General features: G+C 35.3%; 1 protein-coding gene across 2 annotated transcripts in view; it reads left to right on the plus strand.

Moving 5' to 3' along the window:
- The window catches only part of LOC136035193 (TBC1 domain family member 15-like), a 104,089-nt gene that overhangs the window by 26,266 nt on the left and 53,740 nt on the right, over positions 1–24,083 (plus strand). The window contains exons 3-5 of one of the 2 annotated variants that reach the window (XM_065716777.1): positions 2,948–3,043; positions 6,280–6,430; positions 11,532–11,787. In XM_065716777.1, the coding sequence (XP_065572849.1) occupies positions 2,948–3,043; positions 6,280–6,430; positions 11,532–11,787 (503 nt within the window). The remainder of the gene's footprint in view (positions 1–2,947; positions 3,044–6,279; positions 6,431–11,531; positions 11,788–24,083) is intronic. The other variant, XM_065716778.1, reaches the window with a different exon arrangement.

The following is a 24,083-nucleotide window of genomic DNA, read 5'->3' on the forward strand; positions in this document are numbered from 1 at the left end:
AAACAGCAAAGAAGTTAGTAGACTGCAAGCTGTTGCTAATATGTTTAGCGATTATTTTATTAGCGCTGCGTAATCTATCGTTTCTGCAGGATTAGATTTTTCTTCTTGCAGGATGTATGAATATTATTTCCCTCCCTCTGAAGGTACGAGCATATTTTTGGCCCCAGTTAGTTTTGTTGCCTGAGTTAGTTTTGCAGAATTCCATAAGGCTATTAAAAATATTAAAAGTGGTAATTCAGTGGGATATGATGGACTATCAACGAAGTTGTTAAAAAATATTGTTTGATTGATTTCTGAACCACTTATTCACATTTTCAATTTATGTATTAGTTCAGGTATGTTTCCTAGTAGAGGGAAAATTTTCCTGGGTAAATCCGTTACATAAAAAAGGTGATAAATCTGAAGTAAATAATCATCGTCTTGTTGCAATTTTATCGCCTTTATCTAAAGTGTTCGAAAAAAATTTAAAAGAAAGGATTTCTAACTATTTGGATAAGATAATTTTTTTTACCAAATAACTGTTTCGATTTGGGGCAAGCCATTCGACACAACATGCAGTTGAAGCTCTTATATCACTATTAAATGATTGTTTAGATAATGATTTCCATGTGGCTACTGTTTTCTACGATGTTAAAAAAGTATTTGACACATTAAACCATGAAATTCTTTCTAACAAACTAGAAAATTTGGACTAGACTTTAATTGTGTAAAACTGCAGTAAATATCGATGAAAAACTGTCTAATTAAAAAAAAAAACGCAATAATATTGGTGTCCCTCAAGGTTCAGCATTAGGCCTGCTCTTATTTTTGATTTATATTAGCGATTTTCCGCAAAGTTTGAAGGGGAATTTTAGTCTTACTATTCTGTTTGCAGATGACACAGCTATATCTGTTAAAGCAAGGGATTCAACTACAATAATTGGAAATTTGGTTTTAACTGTTATTTCAATTAATCGATGGTTTGCTTCTAATAATCTAGTACCAAATTTTGCTAAAACTGAATTCATGGCTTTTGGTCTATTCAAAACGTGCCACTCAATTAATTTCTTGTCAGGAGCTTCAGGTTGGTGAGAATAAAATTGGTAGGGTATAGTCATATCGTTATTTAGGTTTTTTTCTTGATCCATAGTTGTCTTTTCATAATTACATTGAGCATTCAAGGGTTAAACTTGCACAAAATATTGGGTCAATGTAACCATGTGAAAAATATTTTTTTCATTTTCCATGCTAAAACTAATTTACCACTCTTTAATTGCTTCGTACTTGAATTGATGCTCAATTGTTTATCTTAATACCTTTAGGACGCATTTAAAACAATTACAGGTACTACAAAATAGGGCAGTAAGAATACTTAGAAGTTTTCTACATAAACTATTAAAACTTGAATTTACATCTGAAACTAAAACGATTTTCTCTTTCCTAAATTTGTCAGATTTAAAACGTATATGTGATGTAAATATTTCCTTATGGCATCTTCAAATTCAAAATCTAAAAATTATTTCTACAACAAATCTCTGAAAATTTTGCCCCCTCGTTCGGCTCGTCGGTGGGCGGGATTATACCGAATTCCTTATGTAAGATGCGAAAGGTTAATGTTTTCACTTAGGTACCTAATGCCATTCATCGCGAATAAATACAAGCTAAATGATAGATTGATCAATCCCAAAAATCTCAGCTGTATTTAATGAAGTAATTGTTAAAGATTGTTTTTTTAATGTTTGTTTATTTACCTTTAATGATGGAATGTTAAAATTTTAAAAATTCGTGAAATATTCTTTATATGTTTTTTTTTGTCTCCTCGATGGGACGGCCTTCCATGCCCCTCCTGTCCTGCATTTCTTTTCTGCCTTCCTTTCTTTTATTGCTTGTTTTGTAGTTTTTTGTTGCTATTTTCTACTTTTGATAATTAAGCTGATTTTCCTATTGTTACTATTATGACGAGATGTTTTGTTTTGTGTATGTCCCATTATTTACACACCCAACCTTACGAACTGCTCTCTGTTCGAGGCTAATGTTTCTTTTTGTATTTTGAAGTATGTTAAATTAAGTTTCTCTCTATCTGCTCAAGTAATTTGGCCCTCTCCTATATTTATTTCACTGTTTTATTATTTTTGTGAATTGTTGAAAAATAAAGGTATCAATCAATTAGTTCAATTGACTACCCATATGTTGATCGAATCAGCTTTAAGCCTACAAAGCTATAAACTTGGCAAGTGCGAACTACGATTTTGCCCAATGTAAGGTAGTTGCTTCTCATGGTGAACTACCCTTGTGTGTTTTTTTGTGACAGGAGGGGGAAAGGGGTTACAAAAGATTTTTTCTTTTTGGGCAGGGGGTACAAAAAACTTAAAAAACGCATCGCAACACCCCCAACTTTACCCACCTGGACACGGCCTTGCTTGTCGCACACGGCTGTTGGTATTATAGCCGCGATCTGTCAGAACTGTTTAAAAGATATCACGCTAGGGTTATGTTCAAATAGGCCTCACTAATGCTTTATAGGCTATAATATTTTATAGCTGGGCAAACTGGACTTTGAAAACGCTCGCTTCAAAATATTGAGACGAGAATTCGTCCTTTTTGGTATGAACGAGACTGAAGGTTAATTAAAATTTTGATTATGATATTGATTAAATGGAGGCATTCTCAAAAATGTTTGCATTTCACAATAAGAAGCACTTCTTGTATTCACTTCTTGGATTCGTCAAGCTCTGTTTCTCGTGAAGTATAAATCATTTTTTTACCAGCCTGTATATAACGTACTTATGGCTATATACTCTCCTTTTTTTCAATGGTTAACCATATTAGAAATGTCAATTATTTTGGATTATTCAGTATTTGCAAGTTTTGCTTTTACCATAATCAGATAACACTACCTTTGTTTTGTGTTTTATCACATTTTAGCTCTTGCAAGATCTATGCATTTTTGTAAATCATTAAATTTTAGATCATATGGGAGCAAGATGGTGTTTTGCTGGAGTCACTCGGAGTTGCTGCCAATGGAAAGGAGCTTTGTTATGGGTCCATCCGAGTCATCCAAAAGGTATATTGTTTTTAGAAACTGATATTACATTATATCAAGATTTTATATTACTTAGATCAGATAATGCCATTCTAAACAATGAGCATGCATCTTTTCTTCATGGTCGGCATCGGGAATGAATCTATTATAGACTCAAGATTCTAGGAAAAGGTGTAGCTTGTGGTTAATTTGAGCATTTAATTGGTTTAGCTGGAATATTGATGTCTATCTTAAACTAATAAGCTTTTAATTATAAAATCTGTGCACGAACCATTCAAAACTGTTGATTTCTTTGTGCAATCATACCAATATCCTATGCCTTGAATGATAAGACACAAGTGAGAGGTTGTGTATCCCGGGCTCTTATTGACTGCCGAAATATTCTATTATATCCTCGCCCTCCGTAGGAAATCTAATTTTGTCTCCCGTTTTGTGATATAATTTCTATGGCATTTGGAGGCTCCTGGATAATGTATTAATGGTGATTTAAGGTCTGGACGGACTTCTGGATGGTGGTTGAAGGTTTCTGAAGGGTGCAGATGCTTTGCTCTTTTGATGCAGATTAGTCCGCTTTTTACTTCAGTCATTCCAGCACTAAGCCATTTTATGCCAAAATTGCTACTCACGCTCTCCCCTACTCTACTTTGTTCTGGTGTCATTTGCTCATTTACAACCAGTCTCACTCATTATCCTATCAGTGGCTGCACCCCTTCGTAACTCCTTAGTAAATGAGTTTTCTTCAGTTCCAAATCATGAATATGTCTCCCTAGTTTGGTTTTAATTTCATACACCTTTTTTTCTGTGATAGGAGTTTCAATACAGGTATACCTGTATCAAGAGCCCCTGTCTCCTTAGTAACATTATTTATCAACAATTGAGGCCTTACTCCTATCTTTAACAATTACTGTATCTCACTATTATATCGCCTGCTTGTGTCTTCTACACAAGCAACGGAGTATCTACTTCGCAGCTTTATCCATAGCACCTTCACTTTTCTTTCACATACTCTAATAATTCATATAATTCCCTGATTTCCCTGTGCTTTTGCACATGTATCACTCAAGAACGTCTCATTCAAAAATTTCTCTCCTTTACCAAGCTTAAAGGTTCTTTGTGTTATTCTTGCCTTTTTGTTCTGACATTTTTATTAAAATAATATCGGTCGTTTTGCCCACAATTTTCCAAAAATTATTCCATCCATCTTATGCTCCATCAATTTTCATGCTCTCGAATTTCATATTCAACTATTCTTTGGAATCTTTCTCTTGAATACCTAACATGAACTCTTTCATCGTCATAACTGTCTGGTAAGTAGTTGGTCTTCGTTATCATTAGGTTTAAAATTTTTGATCAGTTAGTTGGTAATTTTTTACTTTTACCATGAAAACAAATAAAACAGTAAAAAAAAAGCAAACAGTAAAGAGTAACATAAAAGTTAAAACGCACAGAAGCTATCCTGTGAATGGGGCCCCAACCGTACTCTGTTTGTGTTGTTAAATACAAAATTCTAATGAAAATAATGAGCAATATTAAAGCTCAAAACCAATATATATAATCCCGTATATAATGTGAATTTCCTGTATATGTTGGGGACTGCCACCCACTATTTGTGTTGTTAAATACAAAATTCTAATGAAAATAATGAGCAATATTAAAGCTCAAAACCAATAGATATAATCCCGTATTTAATATGAATGTCCTGTATATGTTGGGGACTGCCACCCACTATTTCTTACTCTTAAGCTAAAGTTTAACTACTGCTTACCTGAAAGCATTATAAAGCACAACCATTTGAAGATTAAGCCTTAGAGGAAAGCCGAATGAGAGGAACGGAGGTGATGGCCCTTTCTCATATAGAGGATAACTTGAGTTTTATTGTTGGTCTTCACTGAAATTGATAAGAACAATATTGTTTTTTTAATATTTATGAATGTGTTTTTTTTCCTGATTTTTTTTTTCGTCAAATTTTAGGTGATGTTAACCCCATGTTAACATGGGGGTTACCCCGACACCAGCAGTTTATGCTAAAACTAAGATTTGTTATTGAATAATACTTTGATAATAAGGGTTGGTTCAAGTGGAGTTGCTTTACGCAGTAATATAGTAATATAACGAGGGCTTTTGCCCCGTTCAAGACCAACCTCTTTGCACTCAAGATCATCCTGTTATCACAATTTTCTGTTATTAACATAAAAACCTTTCCATTGAATTTGTCTGTATTAAGAGGGATAACAAGCTTAGCCCTCCTCCGAATGGGTGGAGGTCAACCATTAAATCCCCAACTCATATTTTTCTGTAAGATTCTTTATGGCTTTAAGTACCCCCGCCCCCTCCCGTTTTCGAAAATGACCTGTGGAATCCTCTCCTAATATATGGTGCATATATAATTTTCATATTACGATAGGGTTTTACGTAATATTACGATGCAGTTTTTACACATAAAAATGAAAGCTAGTTATTTAGCTTCATAATAGTATAAATATGATACCATTATAATATAATTAATATAATTAGATATAATGTAATTAGACCATAGAAACTGAAAGTATTGCCGTTAAAGTGCCGCAAATGTATGTGCAATGCCGCAGTGTTAATTTTGGACTTGTTAATTTTGTAAATTATTAATCTTTTATTATTCTCCCCCCTCCCTTCCCGATAAAACCCTGGTTGCCTGGTTGGATATACAAAATTAAATGAGGGACCCCTTGTATCATTAGACACAAGTAGAAATAGATGATTTGGTTGCCTCTTGCTGCTAATGAGTCAGATAAATAGAGAAGAAGAAATTTCATTTTGAAAATCGTAAATTTTGATTTTTTTTTTTTTTTTATTGTGACAACCTAGCATTAATGTTTGTACAATTAAAATGCCACAGCTTTCTATCACTTTCTATCACAGCTTAAATAAAGTAAAATTACAGTTAAAAGCTCTTAGCAACGGTGAGAAGCCAATCAAACAAAAATATTAAACGTGGAATCTCTGTTCAAACGTGGGAAGCCAATTTATATAGCATAAAGTTTTTTGAATGCTAGTTACTTACCAGATAAGCCTATTATGTTATCAGAAATCGGACTTGTCGGTCGAAATATCTGCATTTTCACCTCCCCTTTTTTTACTGGTTGGTTTTTTTCTGCCAAATTTCTTCATTTTTTTCTTCTTCTAATTTTTTCCAATAAATGTTTTTTTCCAAATTATCCCGAAGGGGCCATTCATAGCAGGTCACTTTGAAAAGAGAACAAATTTATTTCGTCTTTTAGAAACTTGGCACTTTCATCTACTGGCTTCCAGACCCAGAGTTGAGTTCTCCGTCGTCACAACAAGCAGCCTCACCGGTTAGTGACAGTGAATGGATGGTTGTTACTCCCACAGGTTCGTCGCTGCCTCTTAAGATTTGCGTAGATGAGACAGGTTGGTATGACCAACAGATAGGTTATCCTTATATTCCCTGAAACACATGCGCTGAGGAAAACACAACGTGGTACAGTTTTTGATCCCCGTTAGCCCAGTAATGAAACTGCGGTCAGGTTACATAGAAGTAGAGTAAAAAGATTTAAGTTTTAGATATGCTGGTCATTTCATCTAAAATTCATAGTTTATCCTTCTTTTGATGTTACGAAAAAGATCACGGCATATATGTATAACAGTAGCGAAAAGGTTCTTCTGAAATAACATATATCAAACTGGACGGAAACGGGAAATCCATCTGCTTCAGAGCAATAGATCTCCCATAATCCCATTGTAATGCGCTAAACATTTGTCATTGCAAGTTCGCCAAAGGCAGAGTCATGAAGAGAGGTGTGCGATTGATGTGTTCCACAAATATTTAATGGAGAGAATAGGACTTTTCGCTACCGTTTATACATATTTATACTGCGGTAAAAGATGGAGAATTTAAAAATGGATGTGAGTGGTTCAGTGAAACTTATACATCCTCTGCTGTTAAAATAGGAAAATGGCTTCAACTGATTGTACCATGTCTTTACCCAGGGGTGTCAGTGGAGAGGGGTGGGGCAAAATAATGCCTCTTTTTGGTATTTTCGTTAAAAAACTTAATCTGGCAAATAAGGTATCTGTCTAACTCCCTTTTAATATGATATGACGAACTTGAACACAATTCAGAATTGTATCCTAGTCTTTTGTTGTTTGACTATTCTGTTGCGGAATGACCTATCTTTTGCTTGGACGACCTACTGTTTGTTTGCGGAATACCTTTTAACATTTAATACCTCTGGCTTCTAAAATTAATAATACCTCTATAAATTGAAACTTGCTTTTATGGGATATACTTGTGAATATAAAAAGGCACAGGCCTTTAGGCATGTTTAATTATTCTTTTTTGGGGGGAGGGGATATTAAAAAAATCCTTATTATTTTCTGATTTGAAACTTGCTTTTATGGGATATACTTGTGAATATAAAAAGGCACAGGCTTTTAGGCATGTTTAATTATTCTTTATTTTTTTTTTGGGGGGGGAGAGTAAAGAGTGCGCAGGAATTCAAAAAATTTTGTATTTTAGTGGTGGGGGGGGGGGTGAGCTATAAGGTCCCTTCTGGATGTATTCCTGCGTTGATTGCTTTTATTTTAAAATTTTGAAAGAGTATAATGTAGACTTGACATTTAGAGGTAGTTTTATAGTTTAAATTTTTGGTCTAACATAATATTTGGTCAAAAACTAGATGTGTCATTAGCATTTTCGCCTCGTTTTATTTGACATTTAATGAATGGACCATCTGCTAATTTAAAAATAATATTACGCGCTTTTTTATGGGTAAAGTCGCGTTTGTGACAATTCATCCCTATGTTTTAAGAACTTCATTTTCTTTATTCCCTATATATATCCTAAGGCTATATAGGGACCGTAAGGGGGCTGAGGACGAATTGTCACAAGCAGGACTTTAACAAAAAAGAGAGCATAAAATTATCAATCCGAAAATACCTCTCTTTTTGTTTTAGCATGTCTCCTTCTGTGGAGGTTTTATTCTGCAAGTTTGCCAATGTATGTTCTGTTGTTTGTTGTTGTTGAATGTTGATTTGTTTGCTTGTTTGAATCTTGTTGCTCATGATTTTTCGTTTTTACTTGTGAAAAGTCCTTTTTAATTACACAAATCTAATTATCTTTCATTGATTGCATTAATTAATCTATTTATATGGCATTAGCTGTAACTAGTCTTAGTAAAGCTAATTTCTAACAAGAGTTGAATTTAACTTTGGGGTCGAATTTAAATTTGCCTGATTTTCGAAAAAAAATGGGGACACACTCCAAAAAACAAGAAATCTTAAGAAAATCACACCATCAGGTTTAGCTTATCAAAGAATCATACTACAAAGGTTTCAAGCGCCTATCTGCAAAAATGTGGAATTTTATATTTTATCAGAATCGACGCTGTAAACAACGTTGCCTATAGCAAAGATCGTACGACTCCAACGTTTTCTTTCAGAGGCACTTCGTATGGAAGGGATGGTAGTACAAAACTTTGGATAAGGCTAATTCGATTAGAAATCGGAAGTTCTATTCCCTTTTTAAGAGTCAAAAGTGATCAGAGCCCTTTTCTCCCCAAATCCATCAGTAAAAACTTTGAGATAGCCATTTTGCTAAAAATAGTTTAAAAGTCAGATAGCAAAAGCTTTGGTGTCGACACAACCCCCCAGGACCTTGGGGCTCGCGTTTTAAGTTATGCCCTAGGGCATACATGGCTCTTACGGAAGGGATGCTCGTATAAACTTCAGAGTGGGCTTATTTGATTAGAAATTACAATGTTCTAGTTCACTTTTTTAGAATCAAAAGAGATTTGAGTGCAACTAGCCCTTCCCCACGCCATAAGTCTTCAATGTTTTAAATTTCGGAGGGGGCTCATTAAGTTGGAAATTGGAAGTTTTAATGCCCTCTGTAGAGTCAAACACGATCGGAGGGCAACTAGCCTCCCCCCCTCGTACCTTTTTTACCCAAGTGCATTTGATAAAAATTTTGAGATGGCCATTTTGTTAAAAATTGTTCATAAATCAGATAACAAAGACTTCATGTTCGATACAACCCCTCAGGGCCCGGGGGCAGGCGTTGTAAGTTATGCCCCGGGGGCATATATGGCTCTTATGGAGGATGTGCCCGTATAAACTTATAACAGGTGGAGGGGCTCATTTGATTGGAAATTAAAAATTCTAACCCATTTTCTAAGAATAAAATAGATTGGAAGGAAACTAGCTCCTCCCCCGCACCCTTTTTTCCCATACCCATCCGATAAAAATTGAAATTAAATTTTTTTTAGAATAGTTCAAAAGGCAGATAACAAAACTCTGGGGTCGACCCATTCCCCCAGGGCCCTGGGGCAAGTGTTTTAAGCTATGCTTAAAACACTAAGCAGATTTTTTAGATAGCCAGTTTTTTGAAATAGCCCAATGATCAGAGAACAAAACTTTGGGATCAACATAACCCCTCCCTCTCCCAATCCCAGGGGAAGGGCCGTAACTTATGCCCAGGGGGTATATAGAGTTTTTTTTATGGAAGAGGTGGTTGTATAAAACTTGGATGGGATTCAAATGATTAAAAATTGAAAGTTACAATTTTGTTTTTACTAGTCAAAAGTTATCAGATGGCAACTAGCCCTCCCCCCAGCTTTGTTTTCCCCAAATACGTCCGATATATAGCCATTTTGTTCAAAATAGACCAAGACTATGCAACAAAAATTGCAGGGATAGCACATTGCCTCAGAACCCATGGGCAAATGTTGTAAATAATCATGCCCCTTAGGCATGTAAGGTTTTTATGGAAGAGTTGGTTGTATAAACTTTGGAGGAGCTCATTTGATTGTAAATCGGAATTATAGGGCCCTCATTAAGAGCCAAAAGTAATCGTAGGGCAACTAGAACGCCCCCAAAGCCCTTTTTTCCCAAATGCATCCGATCAAAATTTTGTTAAAGCCATTTTGTTCAAAATTTTTTTTTCTTAATGCAAGGGGTGGTCGTAAAAAACTTCAGAGATGGCTCATTGGATTGGAAATTTAAAATTCTAAGTTCTAGTTACCTTTTAAGAGTCATCAAAAGTGATCCGAAGGCATCCCCTACACCTTCTTTTCCCAAAATGTATCTGATAAAAATTTTGAGATTGATTAGGTTTCAAATAGTCCAACGATCAGATGACAAACTACTCGGGTTCAACAATACCCCCTCCAGCCTGGGGAAGGGTTTTAACTTAAGCCCAGGGGGGAAAGTTTTCTATGGAAGAGATGGTTGTATACACTTCGGGGGGAAATTGAACCTCCGAACTTCTTTTTCGGAGAGTTTTTAAATTAATGTCAGAAGAAAGGTCACGGTTTACATTCATTATTTGTTTATTTGCTTTTTCTTTGTTGCGTGTTTATTTGTTTTTCTTTTGTTTTTTCCGTGGGTGACCATATCGAACCAATGGTCCTAGAACACCGAGAGAGGGCTTATTTGAACCGAAGTTAAAAGTTCTAGTGCCCTTTTTAAGTGACCAAAAAGACTGGAGGGTAACTAGCTCCCTCTCGCATACCCTTTTCCCCAAAAAATCTTCCGATCAAAATTTTGAGATAGCCATTTTGTTTACTATAGTTGAAAAATCTGAAAAATTATGTCTTTGGAGATAGTATGACTCCCATCCCATCCACTGGGGATATGTCTTTAAGTTATGAAATTTGCCCAATTTCTTACCTGTAGTATTTTTTATTGGGAAGTATACATAATTTTTTTGGGGAAGGGGGTATTTAGTGCTTGGGATGGATTTTCATGGGGATAATTTTCCATGCGGTGGAAATATTTGGGAGTGAATTTTTCAGGGGAAATTTTATACTTGGGAGATTTGACAGAATTCCCATACGAAATTCTTTTTATTTGCCTTACTTTGTCTTTGCTTATTCACTTTTGCATGTGGAGATTTTCCGAGAGAATCGTGAGAGGGAAATCTTTTGCGTGTTTGGATTTCCAGGAAATAATTTCCACAGAAGGAGGGATTTCTGAAGTTATCAGAAAAACGATTAGAACTTCTCAATTTTTTAAGAACAACTCCTGAAAGCCAACGGCGGTTTTACTAGAATCGGAATCTTTTTTGTGCTGAAAACTTTAGCAGGAAGAGTAAGGTATTGAGGAGGAGGCAACCTCTTCATATACGGAATAATTTCTGTTCGTTCTGATTTTTAATATTGTTCCTTACTTTCAGTTGAAAAATTTTGCTGTTTATTTATTTAATAGCACTACAAATAAACTGGAGGTTGGCAACAGCGTTGATCTATGTTTTATTTTCTTAGCTAGACTCCTCCAGAGGTTTCACTCTTTCACAGCCTAGGCACAGACAGACTTGGGCAGTAGTCCCTAGAGTTTTTATACAAGTCTTCCACTGCGCTGCCATAAGTCAAAAGGTGTGTGGGGAGGGTCTTCCTCCTCCTTTATGCTAACAAGAGTAAACCCTGAGCCAGTATGACAACTTTAACTAGCATAGTGAATTATTGTCGAAGACCTTTAAAAATAATAGCATTACCAAAGATAAACAATTTTGTAGAACCAGCTCCATATTCAATTGAAGCACCATCAGTTCGTCCTCTCCGGGTTGATATCGCTGATCTTCAATGTATTAGAATTAGTTCTGCTGACGATGAATACACTGAGATGAAACCACGTAAATCGTTCGACTTGGGTAAAACTTGTAAACTGACATTGACGCAGAAAGATGGAACAACTCTACCGGGTCTTGTATTTCCAAGTGGAAGCGCTGAAAAGTTCATGGAGATCCTCAACCCTTTCCTGAATTTGAGAAGGTATGTCGTGAAATTTAATCTTCACCTCTTATTTTGCCCAGTAAGGACAATTAAGGTATTTTTTTTTATCTTCTCTACTCTTGGTGATGTTAGCTTGAACCAAATTTTGATTTCAAATATTCGGCGTCATCTACAGTTTTTTTTTTTTGTTTATATACCAGACGATTGGACACTGCCATATACGCTAAAAAGCTGATCAATAAGCAATTGCCTTTCCTGTAATAAATGGTGTTAACTCACCACCTGAAGCCCTTATTCCGGTGATCTTTTCTCACCCTTTTTTTGTTGTTTTTTATGAGAAAATATGTCTGATATTTTAATGAATAGACCCTTATCTAAGTTGAAGTGTCTGAAGTTATATTGAAGTTTCCTCATTTATTCAAGTTTTGTTCTGAATAATTAGTAAAGTTCACAGTCTATAATTTTCCTTGCGTGGCGTCAATTCACGGAAGCAAATATAGAAGTGGGGAGGGTAATTTTATTGTTTTCAGTTATTCCATTGAAAATTTATCTTCCAATGAAAACACAACAATGTTTTTCTTTCAAATTGGGGGAATCCCCCCCCCTTGCCACCAATAGACACGCTCAATTAATTTCCAATGGCGATCAATCGAATATTGTCAATAGAATATTAACTGAATCGTAATTGACTTTCTCAAATGAAAACGATTGTAACGCAATCATGATTGTCTGTTTCTTGCAATTAGTTTGTTGGTTACATCTGTTGAAAAATAATAATCTGTTTTCAACATCTGTTGAAAAAAGAAAAAAAGCTGATCAAGTAAGAATTTTGATAAAAAAGTAAGGGAATAACAAAAGTTATTCAGTAAAAAATATAATCAAAAACAACAGTATATGAAAAATTAATTGAATATAAAGAATAATAATAAAGTAGGTAGATGGTGATCTTTAACAGCATTAGGTAATAGGAAGACAGTCGTTTTAATTTTTTAAAGCGAATTGGCATGGCTAATGAAAAAACGTTCAAATCTGAGGTTTTCTAATGCCAACGAAAATACTGGGAACAAAGCGAATATATCGGGAGGACAACCATCTTTCTTCTTCAGCTCAAACAGAAATTTGAAGGAAAATGCCATAAAATATGAAAAGACAAAGAAAACCAGATAACACGGAGAGTCAACGTGAAAAAGAAACCAACAAATGAAATCCAATAAAATCGAAATTAGAAGAATTGAAACCTAAAACCCAACATCAAAGGCGAGTCACTCATCAGTACCCACAAAATTCATAAATCTTTGACTGCTCTTGTTGGATACTAGTGAATGACTGCCTGAGGAACAATTCATTCGCCAAGCAAATTACTAATAATTAATTACATGCAGCAGCTGTGTCATATTATTTCTGATTTGAATAATTGACTCTCGTGTACAAGCTCTTTTAGATCAGATTGCTTTTCATTTTTGTGACTGCGAAAGTGATTCAAGGTTTACCTCAGAGTTGACTAAACAGTTAGCTTCTTTTTTGAAAAAAAAAATCGAAATATTAGTCACTTATTCCCAAGTCACCAGTATCAAACAGTTCGTGGTAACGAACTGTAGTAAGGAGCGACCCGGCTGAATAGTAACCAAAACTCTAAAAAATTGAATTTTGATATCAATAGCTACATCAAAAGAATCGCATTTTAATGCTGATTTTGAATATATAAGTTTCATCAAGTTTAGTCTTACCCAACAAAAGTTACGAGCCTGAGAAAATTTGCCTTATTTCGGAAAGTAGGGGGAAACACCCCCTAAAAGTCGTAGGATCTTAACGAAAATGACACCATCAGTTTCAGCGTATCAGAGAACCCTACTGTAGAAGTTTCAAGCTCCTATCTACAAAAACGTGGAATTTTGTATTTTTTGCCAGAAGACAAATCACGGGTGCGTGTTTATTTGTTTGTTTTTTTTTTTTTTTTTTCCCCAGGGGTCATCGTATCGACCAAGTAATCCTAGAATGTCGCAAGAGGGCTCATTCTAACGGAAATGGAAAGTTCTAGTGCCCTTTTTAAGTGACCAAAAAAATTGGAGGGCATCTAGGCCCCCTCCCACGCTCATTTTTTTCCCAAAGTCAACGGATCAAAATTTTGAGATAGCCATTTTGTTCAGCATAGTCAAAAACCATAATAACTATGTCTTTGGGGATGACTTACTCCCCCACAATCACTGGGGGAGGGGCTGCAAGTTACAAACTTTGAACAGTGTTTACATTTAATAATGGTTATTGGGAAGTGCACAGACGTTTTCAGGGGGATTTTATTTTGTTTGGGGGTGGGGCTAACGAGAGGGGGCTATGGTGGAGGATCTTTCCTTGGAGGAATCTGTCACGGGGGAAGAAAAATTCAATGAAAAGGGCGCAGGATTCTCTTGCATTACTATAAGAAAACAATGAAAAATAAACATGAAAATGGTTTTTCAAATGAAAGGAAGAAGTAGCATTGAAACTTAAAACGAACAGAGATTATAACGCATATGAGAGGTTTTAAAAATACTTTAGCATAAAGAGCGAGGTATTTAGGAGGAGATAAATACCTTGCTCTTTATGCTAAAGTATTTAGTAATTTCAACTATTTATTTTACGGCCTTTCTGATTCAGGGGTCATTCTTAAAGAATTGGGACAAAACTTACGATTTAGTGTAAAGAGCGAGGTATTAACGAGGGTACAAACCTCCTCGTATACATAATAAAAATATAAGGTTATGAAAGTTTGTTATGTAAGTTAATTCTTAAGTTACGTATATTTTTTACTTATAAAACGTTCGTTAAAAATTAAAAGTTCTAGTTGCCTTTTTAAGTAACCGAAAAATTGGAGGGCAACTAGGCCTCCTTCTCCACCCCTTATTTCTCAAAATCGTCTGATCAAAACTAAGAGAAAGCCATTTAGCCAAAAAAAAGAATTAATATACATATTTCATTTTAATAATTTATGTGCGGAGAGCCAAAACCAAACTTGCATTAATTCAAAAACGTTCAGAAATTAAATAAAAAAAAAACTAATTTTTTTAGCTGAAAGTAAGGAGCGACATTAAAACTTAAAACGAACAGAAATTACTCCGTATATGAAATGGGTTGTCCCCTCTGCAATTCCTCGCTCTTTACGCTAAAGTTCGACTCTTTGCCACAATTCTGCTTTTTAAAACAATTAAAAGCTTTAGCGTAAAGAGCGAGGAATTGCAGAGGGGACAACCCATTTCATATACGGAGTAATTTCTGTTCGTTTTAAGTTTTAATGTCGCTCCTTACTTTCAGCTAAAAAAATTAGTTTTTTTTTTATTTAATCTCTGTTCAAAGGCGGACCTAAATTTTGGTATTTGTAAATCTCAAGATCCTCTTTGTAGTGCTGGGCGATAATTTTCTCGTGTGAAATTAAGCTAGCTTGCTTAAATAAATTAGAATAGTCTGAGTGTCATAGATGCGTACTCCCAGGACTGAGTCAAATTATTTATTTTATTTTTTTTTGCTCTAAAGGCCAATATCAATTGAATGAGAGTGCTGTTTTATGCTATTTCTAGGGGGGGGGGCATTTGAAGCCCATTTTAGTGTCTGTAAAAATTGCCTCTATAATAGAATAACAAGAAGTTTTGTTACAGAGGGTTATAAGGGAAAGAAATTCCTGATTCGAAAGTGTAGGTTTTTCTAAGATAGGTTGGTTAGAATTCAGCATATAGCCCACAATCTGTTCGGCTTTCTGGGGATCACAATTGGTATACATAGATTCTGCAACAAAGCTAGCTAAAAACGAGTTAAAGCTGATCTTTCTTTAAAAAAAAAATACAAGTTTCCACATTTTGTATATAGGAACCTCTACAGTAGGGTTTTCTGGTATGCTGAATCTAATGGTGGAATTTTCACTAAGATCATTGATGTTTTGGGGGTGGTGTTTCCCCTCTTTTTCAAAAATCGGGCAAATTTTCTCAGGCATGGTACCTTTTGATGGGTACCATTAAATTTGAAGAATTCTATATATGTGCAATAAGCATAAAGATTCAATGCTTTTGATGTATCTATTGTTATCAAGATTCTGCTTCTTAGAGTTTCGGTTACCTTCGAGTGCATCGCTCCTTACTTACAGTTCTGTTACAACGAACTGTTCGATTGGCTAAAAGTTTTACAATTTTTAACTTAGTGTTAAAAAAACTGCCAACCCCATGGGCACTTTTAAGAGATGTGGAAGACACGCTTGAAGCTTTACCCTGGAATTTATTACAGACAAGATTGTATTTTGTAGTCCAAGCTATTATTTAGGGCAGGACATATCTGTAAATTCCTGACTTTGGATCAGGTCATTAGGCTGACGTGCTCCATCTGATTGAGCCCCCTGGAGGTGCTAAGCCCCTAGATCTCTTGGCAGGTGGCAAAAACATAAGCTTTGGCTGGTGAAATGTAGGATGAATTTTCGCTCGTGGTGTGGCCTGAGGTACAATATTGCTGCAATGAGTTTGCTGAAATCATCACCACTGGCGATTGGGAAGTGGCCGAAACATTCGCTCTGAACTGGCGGTATGGAGGAAGAACGTTTGATGAGTTTTTTGGCCTAAAGTGCTGTATTGTTGTACTCAATATCTGCAGTATGCACAACTAGGCTGTGTATATTGCATAATGAGTTTGCTGTAATCATCAGTAGTGGCCCTTGGTAAGTGGCCGAAACATTAGCTCTAAGCTGGCGGCATGGAGGAAGAACGTTTAATAGTTTTTTGGCCTCAACTGTCATATTGCTGTACTAGATATCTGCAGTATGCACAACTGCGCTATGTATACTGCATAATGAGATTGCTGTAATCATCAGCAGTGGCCCCTTGTGAAGTGGCCAAAACATCAGCTCTATACTGGCGGCATGGGGGAAGAACGTTTGATAAGTTTTTTGGCCTCGTGTCATATTGCTGTGCTAGATATCTGCAGTATGGACAACTGCGCTATGTATACCACATAATGAGTTTGCTGTAATCATCAGCAGTGGCCCTTGGGAAGTGGCCAAAACATCAGCTCTATACTGGCGGCATGGGGGAAGAACGTTTGATAAGTTTTTTGGCCTCAAGTGTCATATTGCTGTGCTAGATATCTGCAGTATGGACAACTGCGCTATGTATATTGCATAATGAGTTTGGTGTAATCATCAGCAGTGGCCCTTGGGAAGTGGCCGAAACATCAGCTCTAAACTGGCGGCATGGGGGGGAAGAACGTTTGATAGGTTTTTTGGCCTCAAGTGTCATATTGCTGTACTAGATATCTGCGGTATGCACAGCTGCGCTATGTATATTGCATAATAAGTTTGCTGTATTAGCTGTAATCATAGCGTTAGGTTGGATCGAATAATTCCAAGTTTATGCTTCCGAGATTCTCCTTGTCTCTAGCTTGAAGATGACCTGTAAAACTATATCCTGTTCAGAATTAAAATGGAGAAAGTGGTTTTGTTTTAATACTCGAAGTCTCAATGGTTTAACTTTTACTACTTATTCGTCTTTATCCAGTTTAACAATCCTCAGTAGCATTCAAATATAGTTCTTAATCCAAAAATAAGTATCGTTTTTCTTCAAAGAAATTTTAAAGCTCGTTTTTCTTTTGCCTTTGCGCCTTCTTTCTTTCTCTTTTCTGGTTTCCATCTATATATGTGTTTTTCTTGTATTTATCACGAACGCAGAAGATGGCAGTGCAAGAGCATAATCTTCAATTAATATCAAATTTAAAGATGACAGTCTGTTTATTGTTTCTGTGAGGAGACTAGTTTACTTTTATGGTAGATGTGTAAATACAGAGTTGAAGCACTAAACACATCGTAGAAACACTTTTTGCCCCTTGGTTTTATCATCTGTCTACTCACAGGTTAAAGCCCGGATTTTCTAAGACTTCTTTTTAGGTTATCCAAAATTATTGGATAACCTAAAATTGTTGGAATCTCGAGAACACATAAATGGAACTGAGTAGTTAAATTTGGTAACGCTATTTATCTGTGTAGATATCAAAAATCAAGCATATGTTGCTTTCCGAAGACAACTAAACCTTAAAAGGAAAGTCACACCTTCATAAACTGTTGTGTCTCATATATTTTTAGCTTATTTTTTGACGACTTTCAACTTATTTTTATTTTTGTGCATTTAATGGCTACTTCTAAAAATTTTATAACTACACGTAGGTCTTTTTTTTTTGATTTTTTTTTCCCAATTATGGGTGTTCAAGTCTCAACTTGATTAATTCAATCAGTGAGATTTTGTTTTCTATTGTCCTTGGTCATTAGAGAATAACTATCGTCCGAATAACCAGATTTATTATTAAGAATTTATTGTATTATTGAAAATATCTTATTTAGAGTTAGATAAGATAAGATAATATTTATTTGCAAAAGACTATCACAAGCTCTATAGAGCCGAATTCGCTTTATATGTCAAGTAAAAGCTAAAAAAAAAAAAAAAAAAAATTCAAAACAGTACATTAAGTCAAACACTTAAAATTAAAAGGAATTAAAAAAGCAAAATCATCAAAGATAAAGGGCAAATCAGTAAACTTAACAATTAAATTACAAAAACATTGCAATAAATAAAAAAAGAATAAAAACGGCAATAGAGGAAAAGGGGAATTTGGCAATTACATAATCACGAATTATTATTAAGGTGTTCCAGAGTAAGCGGGATAAAACTTTTGCGAAACCTCTCTGTAACAGCATGGATCGGAGAGTAAGTTGGGATCGCTAGGGAGGCTGACCGGGGGAGTCAGAGTCTAATGGGATTGTGAAAATCAGGGAGTAAGTCCTCAGTACGGGGATTGGAAATGACTGATTTAGCGAAAAGCAGGCAAATTTTTTCCCTCCTTTCTTTTGAGGTGGTAATGCGCGCAGCTTTAAGGAGGAAGGAGTATGGAATTTTGCCTTCTTTGTAAATGATCCTGAGCGAACGCTTTTGGACCGACTCGATTTTGTCACTATGTTCATTTGAAAGTTGTGAATGCCAGACCGGACATGCATATTCCAATAACGGCCTGATAGAGGATAAGTGAACACGGAGGGAATGTATCTTAGGACAATTAAATTTGTTTAGTAGCTTAAAAATGGATAGTGAAACATTGGCTTGTTTAACAATGTTGGAAACATGTGTGTCCCTCTTAAGATCATTAGAAACTGTGACACCAAGGAGTTTAACATGTTTCACTAGCATTTCGGGTGGGATTGGATCGCAAAAAGCAGGAGTAGATTTGAAGAAGTTGATTGTCATTATCTGTGATTTAGTGGGATTTACTGTCATATTTAGATTCTTGGATTCATCCAAACATTGGGTTAGGATTTCAACGGGGTCACTTTTAATATTCCTATGACGTACTTCAGGGATCGACAAGTCATCAGCATATTTATATCTTTGGGGGAATTCCTTGCCAATTTCGTTAATCATGACAAGAAATAATAGTGGTCCCAATAAGGTTCCTTGAGGTATTCCACAGTACCTAGGGAGGGGGTTAGAGAAGGTATTTTTGTATTTTACAACTTGTGATCTGTCTGAAAGGAACGATATAACAATATTTACTAATAGTGGATCAATTTCAAAGTTATCATGTAGTAAACGAATTAGGATAGTGTGGTCAACTAAGTCCAACGCTTTTTGGAAATCGACTAAAACCAGGTTTAGCCAAACCTTTGGTTTCTCTAGTTCACTTAGGATCGTGTGAATCAAGTGTACAAGGTAATGGGTGGTGGAGGTTTTTCTTAAATTACCAAACTGTCGGATGTCAATGCGTGGTATAATTTTAATTTTAAGCCAGTCACAAAGGAACCCTTCGTAAAGCTTAGAAAAAACTGGAGTGAGTGTAATAGGACGCATGTTGGTTATAGTCAGACTGGAAGATTTCTTTGAGATGGGTGTTATAAAACCTAGTTTCCAGCAACTTGGGAATTTACCAGATTTTGTAATTTGGTTAGAAATGTCAGATAAAGGCCCAGCAATTGTGTCTGAAAAGGCTTTAATCAAGTCAATTTGGATGTCTAATGGGCAAGTACTTGATTTTTTGAGCTTTTGGATTCTATTTATAACATCAGAGGGAGAACTTTGGGGGAAAGAGGTGGAGGGAGGAATAGTTTGACCTGAGCCAGTGAAAGGGGGGAGACTTTGTACTATGGACGGAAGATGCAGGTTCAAATCGTTGGCTATCTTGTAAGGGGGCTCAGGAGATGAAAATTAACTTCAACAGGTTTTTTTCCACAAATCTGTTTAATTTTCCTGTACCATTGTTTGGGTTTGTTAGAATACAAATCCTTAACCTTACTATTGTAATACCCAGAAGCTGCCTTTCTCAATTTTCTCTTCAGGAACTTTCTTAGATCATTAGCCTGTGTGATATGTCCTTGCTTGAACAAATTGATTTGTTTTCCTTATTAGTTTTTTAAAAGTCGCAGTAATGTAAGGTTTATCGGTAGAGCATATTTTATTTTTTTTTTTACCGGAAAATAGGCTTCATCATTACTCCTCAATAAATTTTGGAGGGACAAAGCCTTGAAGTCAACATCATTTGTTTGGTACACAGGGGACCAATTTTCACTAGTGATCCAAGAGCCAAAATTGTAGAGTCCTGAGTCAATTAGAGGTCTAAAGACGGTTTCAGTAATAGTAAAGGAATGTTTAACTGTAGCTAGTGGAGATAGGAGTAGGCTAAAGTGGTTACTACCTCCGAGAGGGAGAAGAATGGTGACGGGTCTGTAGAAATTTGACATATTGGTGCATATTAAATCAAGAGTAGAATTGCCTTTGGTAGTAGCGACTTTTACAATTTGATTTAGACTAAAAGTATTACATGTAGACTCAAGTTCTAATTCATTTGCATCACCCGAGAGGAAAATTCCAGCATTTGGGTATTTAGATAGTACATAGTCGGCACTGCCATGCAATTTTTCAATAAAATTAATTTTTTCAGCCGCTCTCTGCCCAGGAGAGTAGTAAAAACAACACAGGACAATCAAATTGAAAGGACGTGGCAAGACTTTAGGTCGAACACAAACCCACAAAATTTTCATCAAAGGGAGTAAGACAAGGAACTAATATTTCTCAAGGATAAAAATCATTACGGACAAAGAAAAGAATTCCACCCCCTTTCTTACCCAGAGGGTGGGTCTCGGGTCTGAGTTTAATAAACTGGGTGAAATTATTCATTTTTAACATGTGTGTATTTTGAGCGTGTACTTCAGTAATAGCGATTATGTCTGATCTATATATTTTAGAAAAGGAGTCTAATTCATTAAGTTTGTCAAAATGAAGACTTTAAGCGTTGCTTAACAAAAGTGTGGGAAATTTAAAACGACCTGCAAAGGTACCATTTTTACACTTAACTTTATTTAAATTACAAATGGGTACAGGGGGTGTGGTGGGATTCTTAGCGTGGGCCAGATTAATGTAGTCAGAACAGGGGACCAAGGGAGCACATTTGACTTTTGTGGGATGACTATTAGGGTCAATGTCGAAAGGTGAATTATTAGAGTAAGAAAAGGATTTGTCTTGGGGATTTGGGGGTGGGGGACGGGCAATGATATGGATGAAGCACGAGGAGAACAATTAGGATTCATTATAAGACAATTAAAAAGTCTCAGACCTGAGTCACGTTGACAGGGTAGGCACGAGGGATAAAACGAATGGGCTGGGGGTGGGGTTTCGTAAGGTGCTGGGAAAGGGGGCCTGGTTGGAAATAGTGATTCATGTCCGTCAAGAAATTGCTGGTTTGTGGCAGAGTAGGGAGGGTTTAGGGCAGCATGTTGTGAGGGGGGAGGAAATAGGACTTCTGTATGCGGGGAGGAGGAGGAGGTAGCAGAGGATAAGGGAGGAGAGTTCGGGATCGGGAAGGGTTTGTCAATTTTTGAGCTGTGCCTGATGAACTTTGATGAGAAATTTTTGCTTGAGTGCGGTGCACTAAAAAAGGACGGCGGAAGGGAGATGAGTGGCTCATAAAATTTTTATCTTTGGACAGGGGCACTTGAACAGGGCCCCAGGGAGGAGAATTAACATCATCTACTTTTGGTGCATGGGCAAAACTTCAATATTTGTTACAATGCATGGTGGGAAAAGGTGGAGGAAAAGTGTGTACGGGAGGGGGAGGGAAACTAAAAGGGGATACTAAAGTAGGGGTATTCAGGGAGGGAGAGCTTGTTTTCCGAAACAACCCTCTTGTTTTCCGAAAGTCAGGAGTGACATGAGCGAAAACACATTCTCTGTTGCTACAAGTTAAGACACTACACAAATCCACGTGGTCAAAACTGCAATCATTTTTGTTGCAACATTTTGATCGGAAATTTAAGCATATATGCAAAAACCGACACTTTTTCTTTGTTATAAGTATTAATATATTATGTTTTAAGTATTAATATATTAATTATTTATTTATGACAAATATTCATTCCAGATTCGCTGAAATAATCTCGAAAACTTAAACAAGTTATTAAAATGCAGGGTATATTCCCACTTTTTAGATTTTTTTTTTTATGATTTTTAACCCATGTATTTGATTTTATGGTATTATGATTTTAACATGTATTTAGTTGCGGTTGTTGCCAAAAATTGCATAACTACATGTGAAGGTCTTTTTCTATTAAAAATTAAATGAAATACTGTTTGAAGGCCTTATTCATTTAAAATCTTATTTCTGATTTTTTCCTATTTATGATCTTTTAAGTTTCAACCTAATTAATTCAAGTAATGAAATTTCATTTTTTACTATCGTTGGCTATTTAAGAAAATTGAGGCTCGCTGGAACAATCTCAAAACTTCAGTGAAAAAAAGTCATTTATATGGTGGGTATATTCCCAGATTTTTTCTTATTTGTCGGTGATTTTTAACCCATGTTTTTTGTGTATTTACTTCCTGCTATTACCAAAATTTGCATAACTACATGTGAAGGCCTTTTTCATCGAAATTTGATTTTTGATTTTTTTCTAATTACATTCTTGTAAGTTTCAACCAGATTAATTAGAGTAATGAGATTTTCATTTTTGCTATCGTTGGTTATTTAAGAAAATTGAGGCTCGCTGAAGCAATCCCAAAAACTTCATTAAAAAAAATCATTAATATCCAGTGTATATTCCCAGATTTTTTCTATATTTTTCGGTAATTTTTAACCCATATTTTTTCCGTGTGTTTAGTTGCGGCTATCACAAAAAATTGAATAACTACATTGATGTTCTTTTTTTTATTAAAAATTAAATTGAATTCTGTTTGAAAGCCTTTTTATTTAATATTTGGTTTTCCTTTTTCCTAATTATGGTCGTGTAAATTTCAACCTGATTAATTCAAGTAGTGAGATTTCATTTTTCTCTGTCGTTGGCTATTTAAGAAAATTGAGGCTTGCTGAAGCAATCTCAAAAACTTCATTGAAATAAGTCATTAATATGCAGGATATATTCCCAGATTTGTGCTTATTTTTCGATTATTTTTGATCCATATTTTTTTTTCCATGTATTTAGTTGTGGCTATTACTAAAAATTTCGTAACTACATGTGAAGGTATTTTTTTTTAATAGAAATTAAGTGAAATTCTTTTTGAAATCCTTTTTCGTTTAAAATTTTAATTTTTCCTAACCATGGTTGTGTAAGTTTCAACCTGATTATTCAAGTAATGAAATTTCATTTTTCAGTATCGTTAGTTCTTTAAGAAAATTGAGGCCCGCTGAAGCAATCTCAAAAATTTCACTGACAAAAAAGTTAGTAGTATGGAGTTTATATTCCCAGATTTTTGCTTATTTTTCGGTGATTTTTAACCCATGTTTTTTCCATGTATTTTGTTGCGGATATTACCAGAAAGTTCATAAGTACATGTGAAGTTCTTTTTTTAATAAAAAATAATGAAATTCTGTTTGAAAGCTTATTTCATTTAAAATTTCATTTCCAGTTTTTCCTAACACTGGTTGTGTAAGTTTCAACCTGATTATTCAAGTAGTGAGATTTCATTTTTCAGTATCGTTAGTTTTTTAAGAAAATTGAGGCCCGCTGGAGCAATCTCAAAAATTTCACTGACAAAAAAGTTAGTAGTATGGAGTTTATATTTCCAGATTTTTGCTTATTTTTCGGTGATTTTTAACCCATGTTTTTTCCATGTATTTTGTTGCGGATACTACCAAAAATTTCATAACTACATGTGAAGGTTTTTTTTAATAGAAAATAATGAAATTCAGTTTGAAAGCTTTTTTCATTTAAAATTTCATTTCCAGTTTTTCCTAACAATGGTTGTGTAAGTTTCAACCTGATTATTCAAGTAGTGAGATTTCATTTTTCAGTATCGTTAGTTTTTCAAGAAAATTGAGGCCCACTGAAGCAATCTCAAAAATTTCAGTGACAAAAA

Source organism: Artemia franciscana, chromosome 14, assembly GCF_032884065.1.
Source record: "Artemia franciscana chromosome 14, ASM3288406v1, whole genome shotgun sequence".
In the NCBI taxonomy this organism is placed as follows: Eukaryota; Metazoa; Arthropoda; class Branchiopoda; order Anostraca; family Artemiidae; genus Artemia; species Artemia franciscana.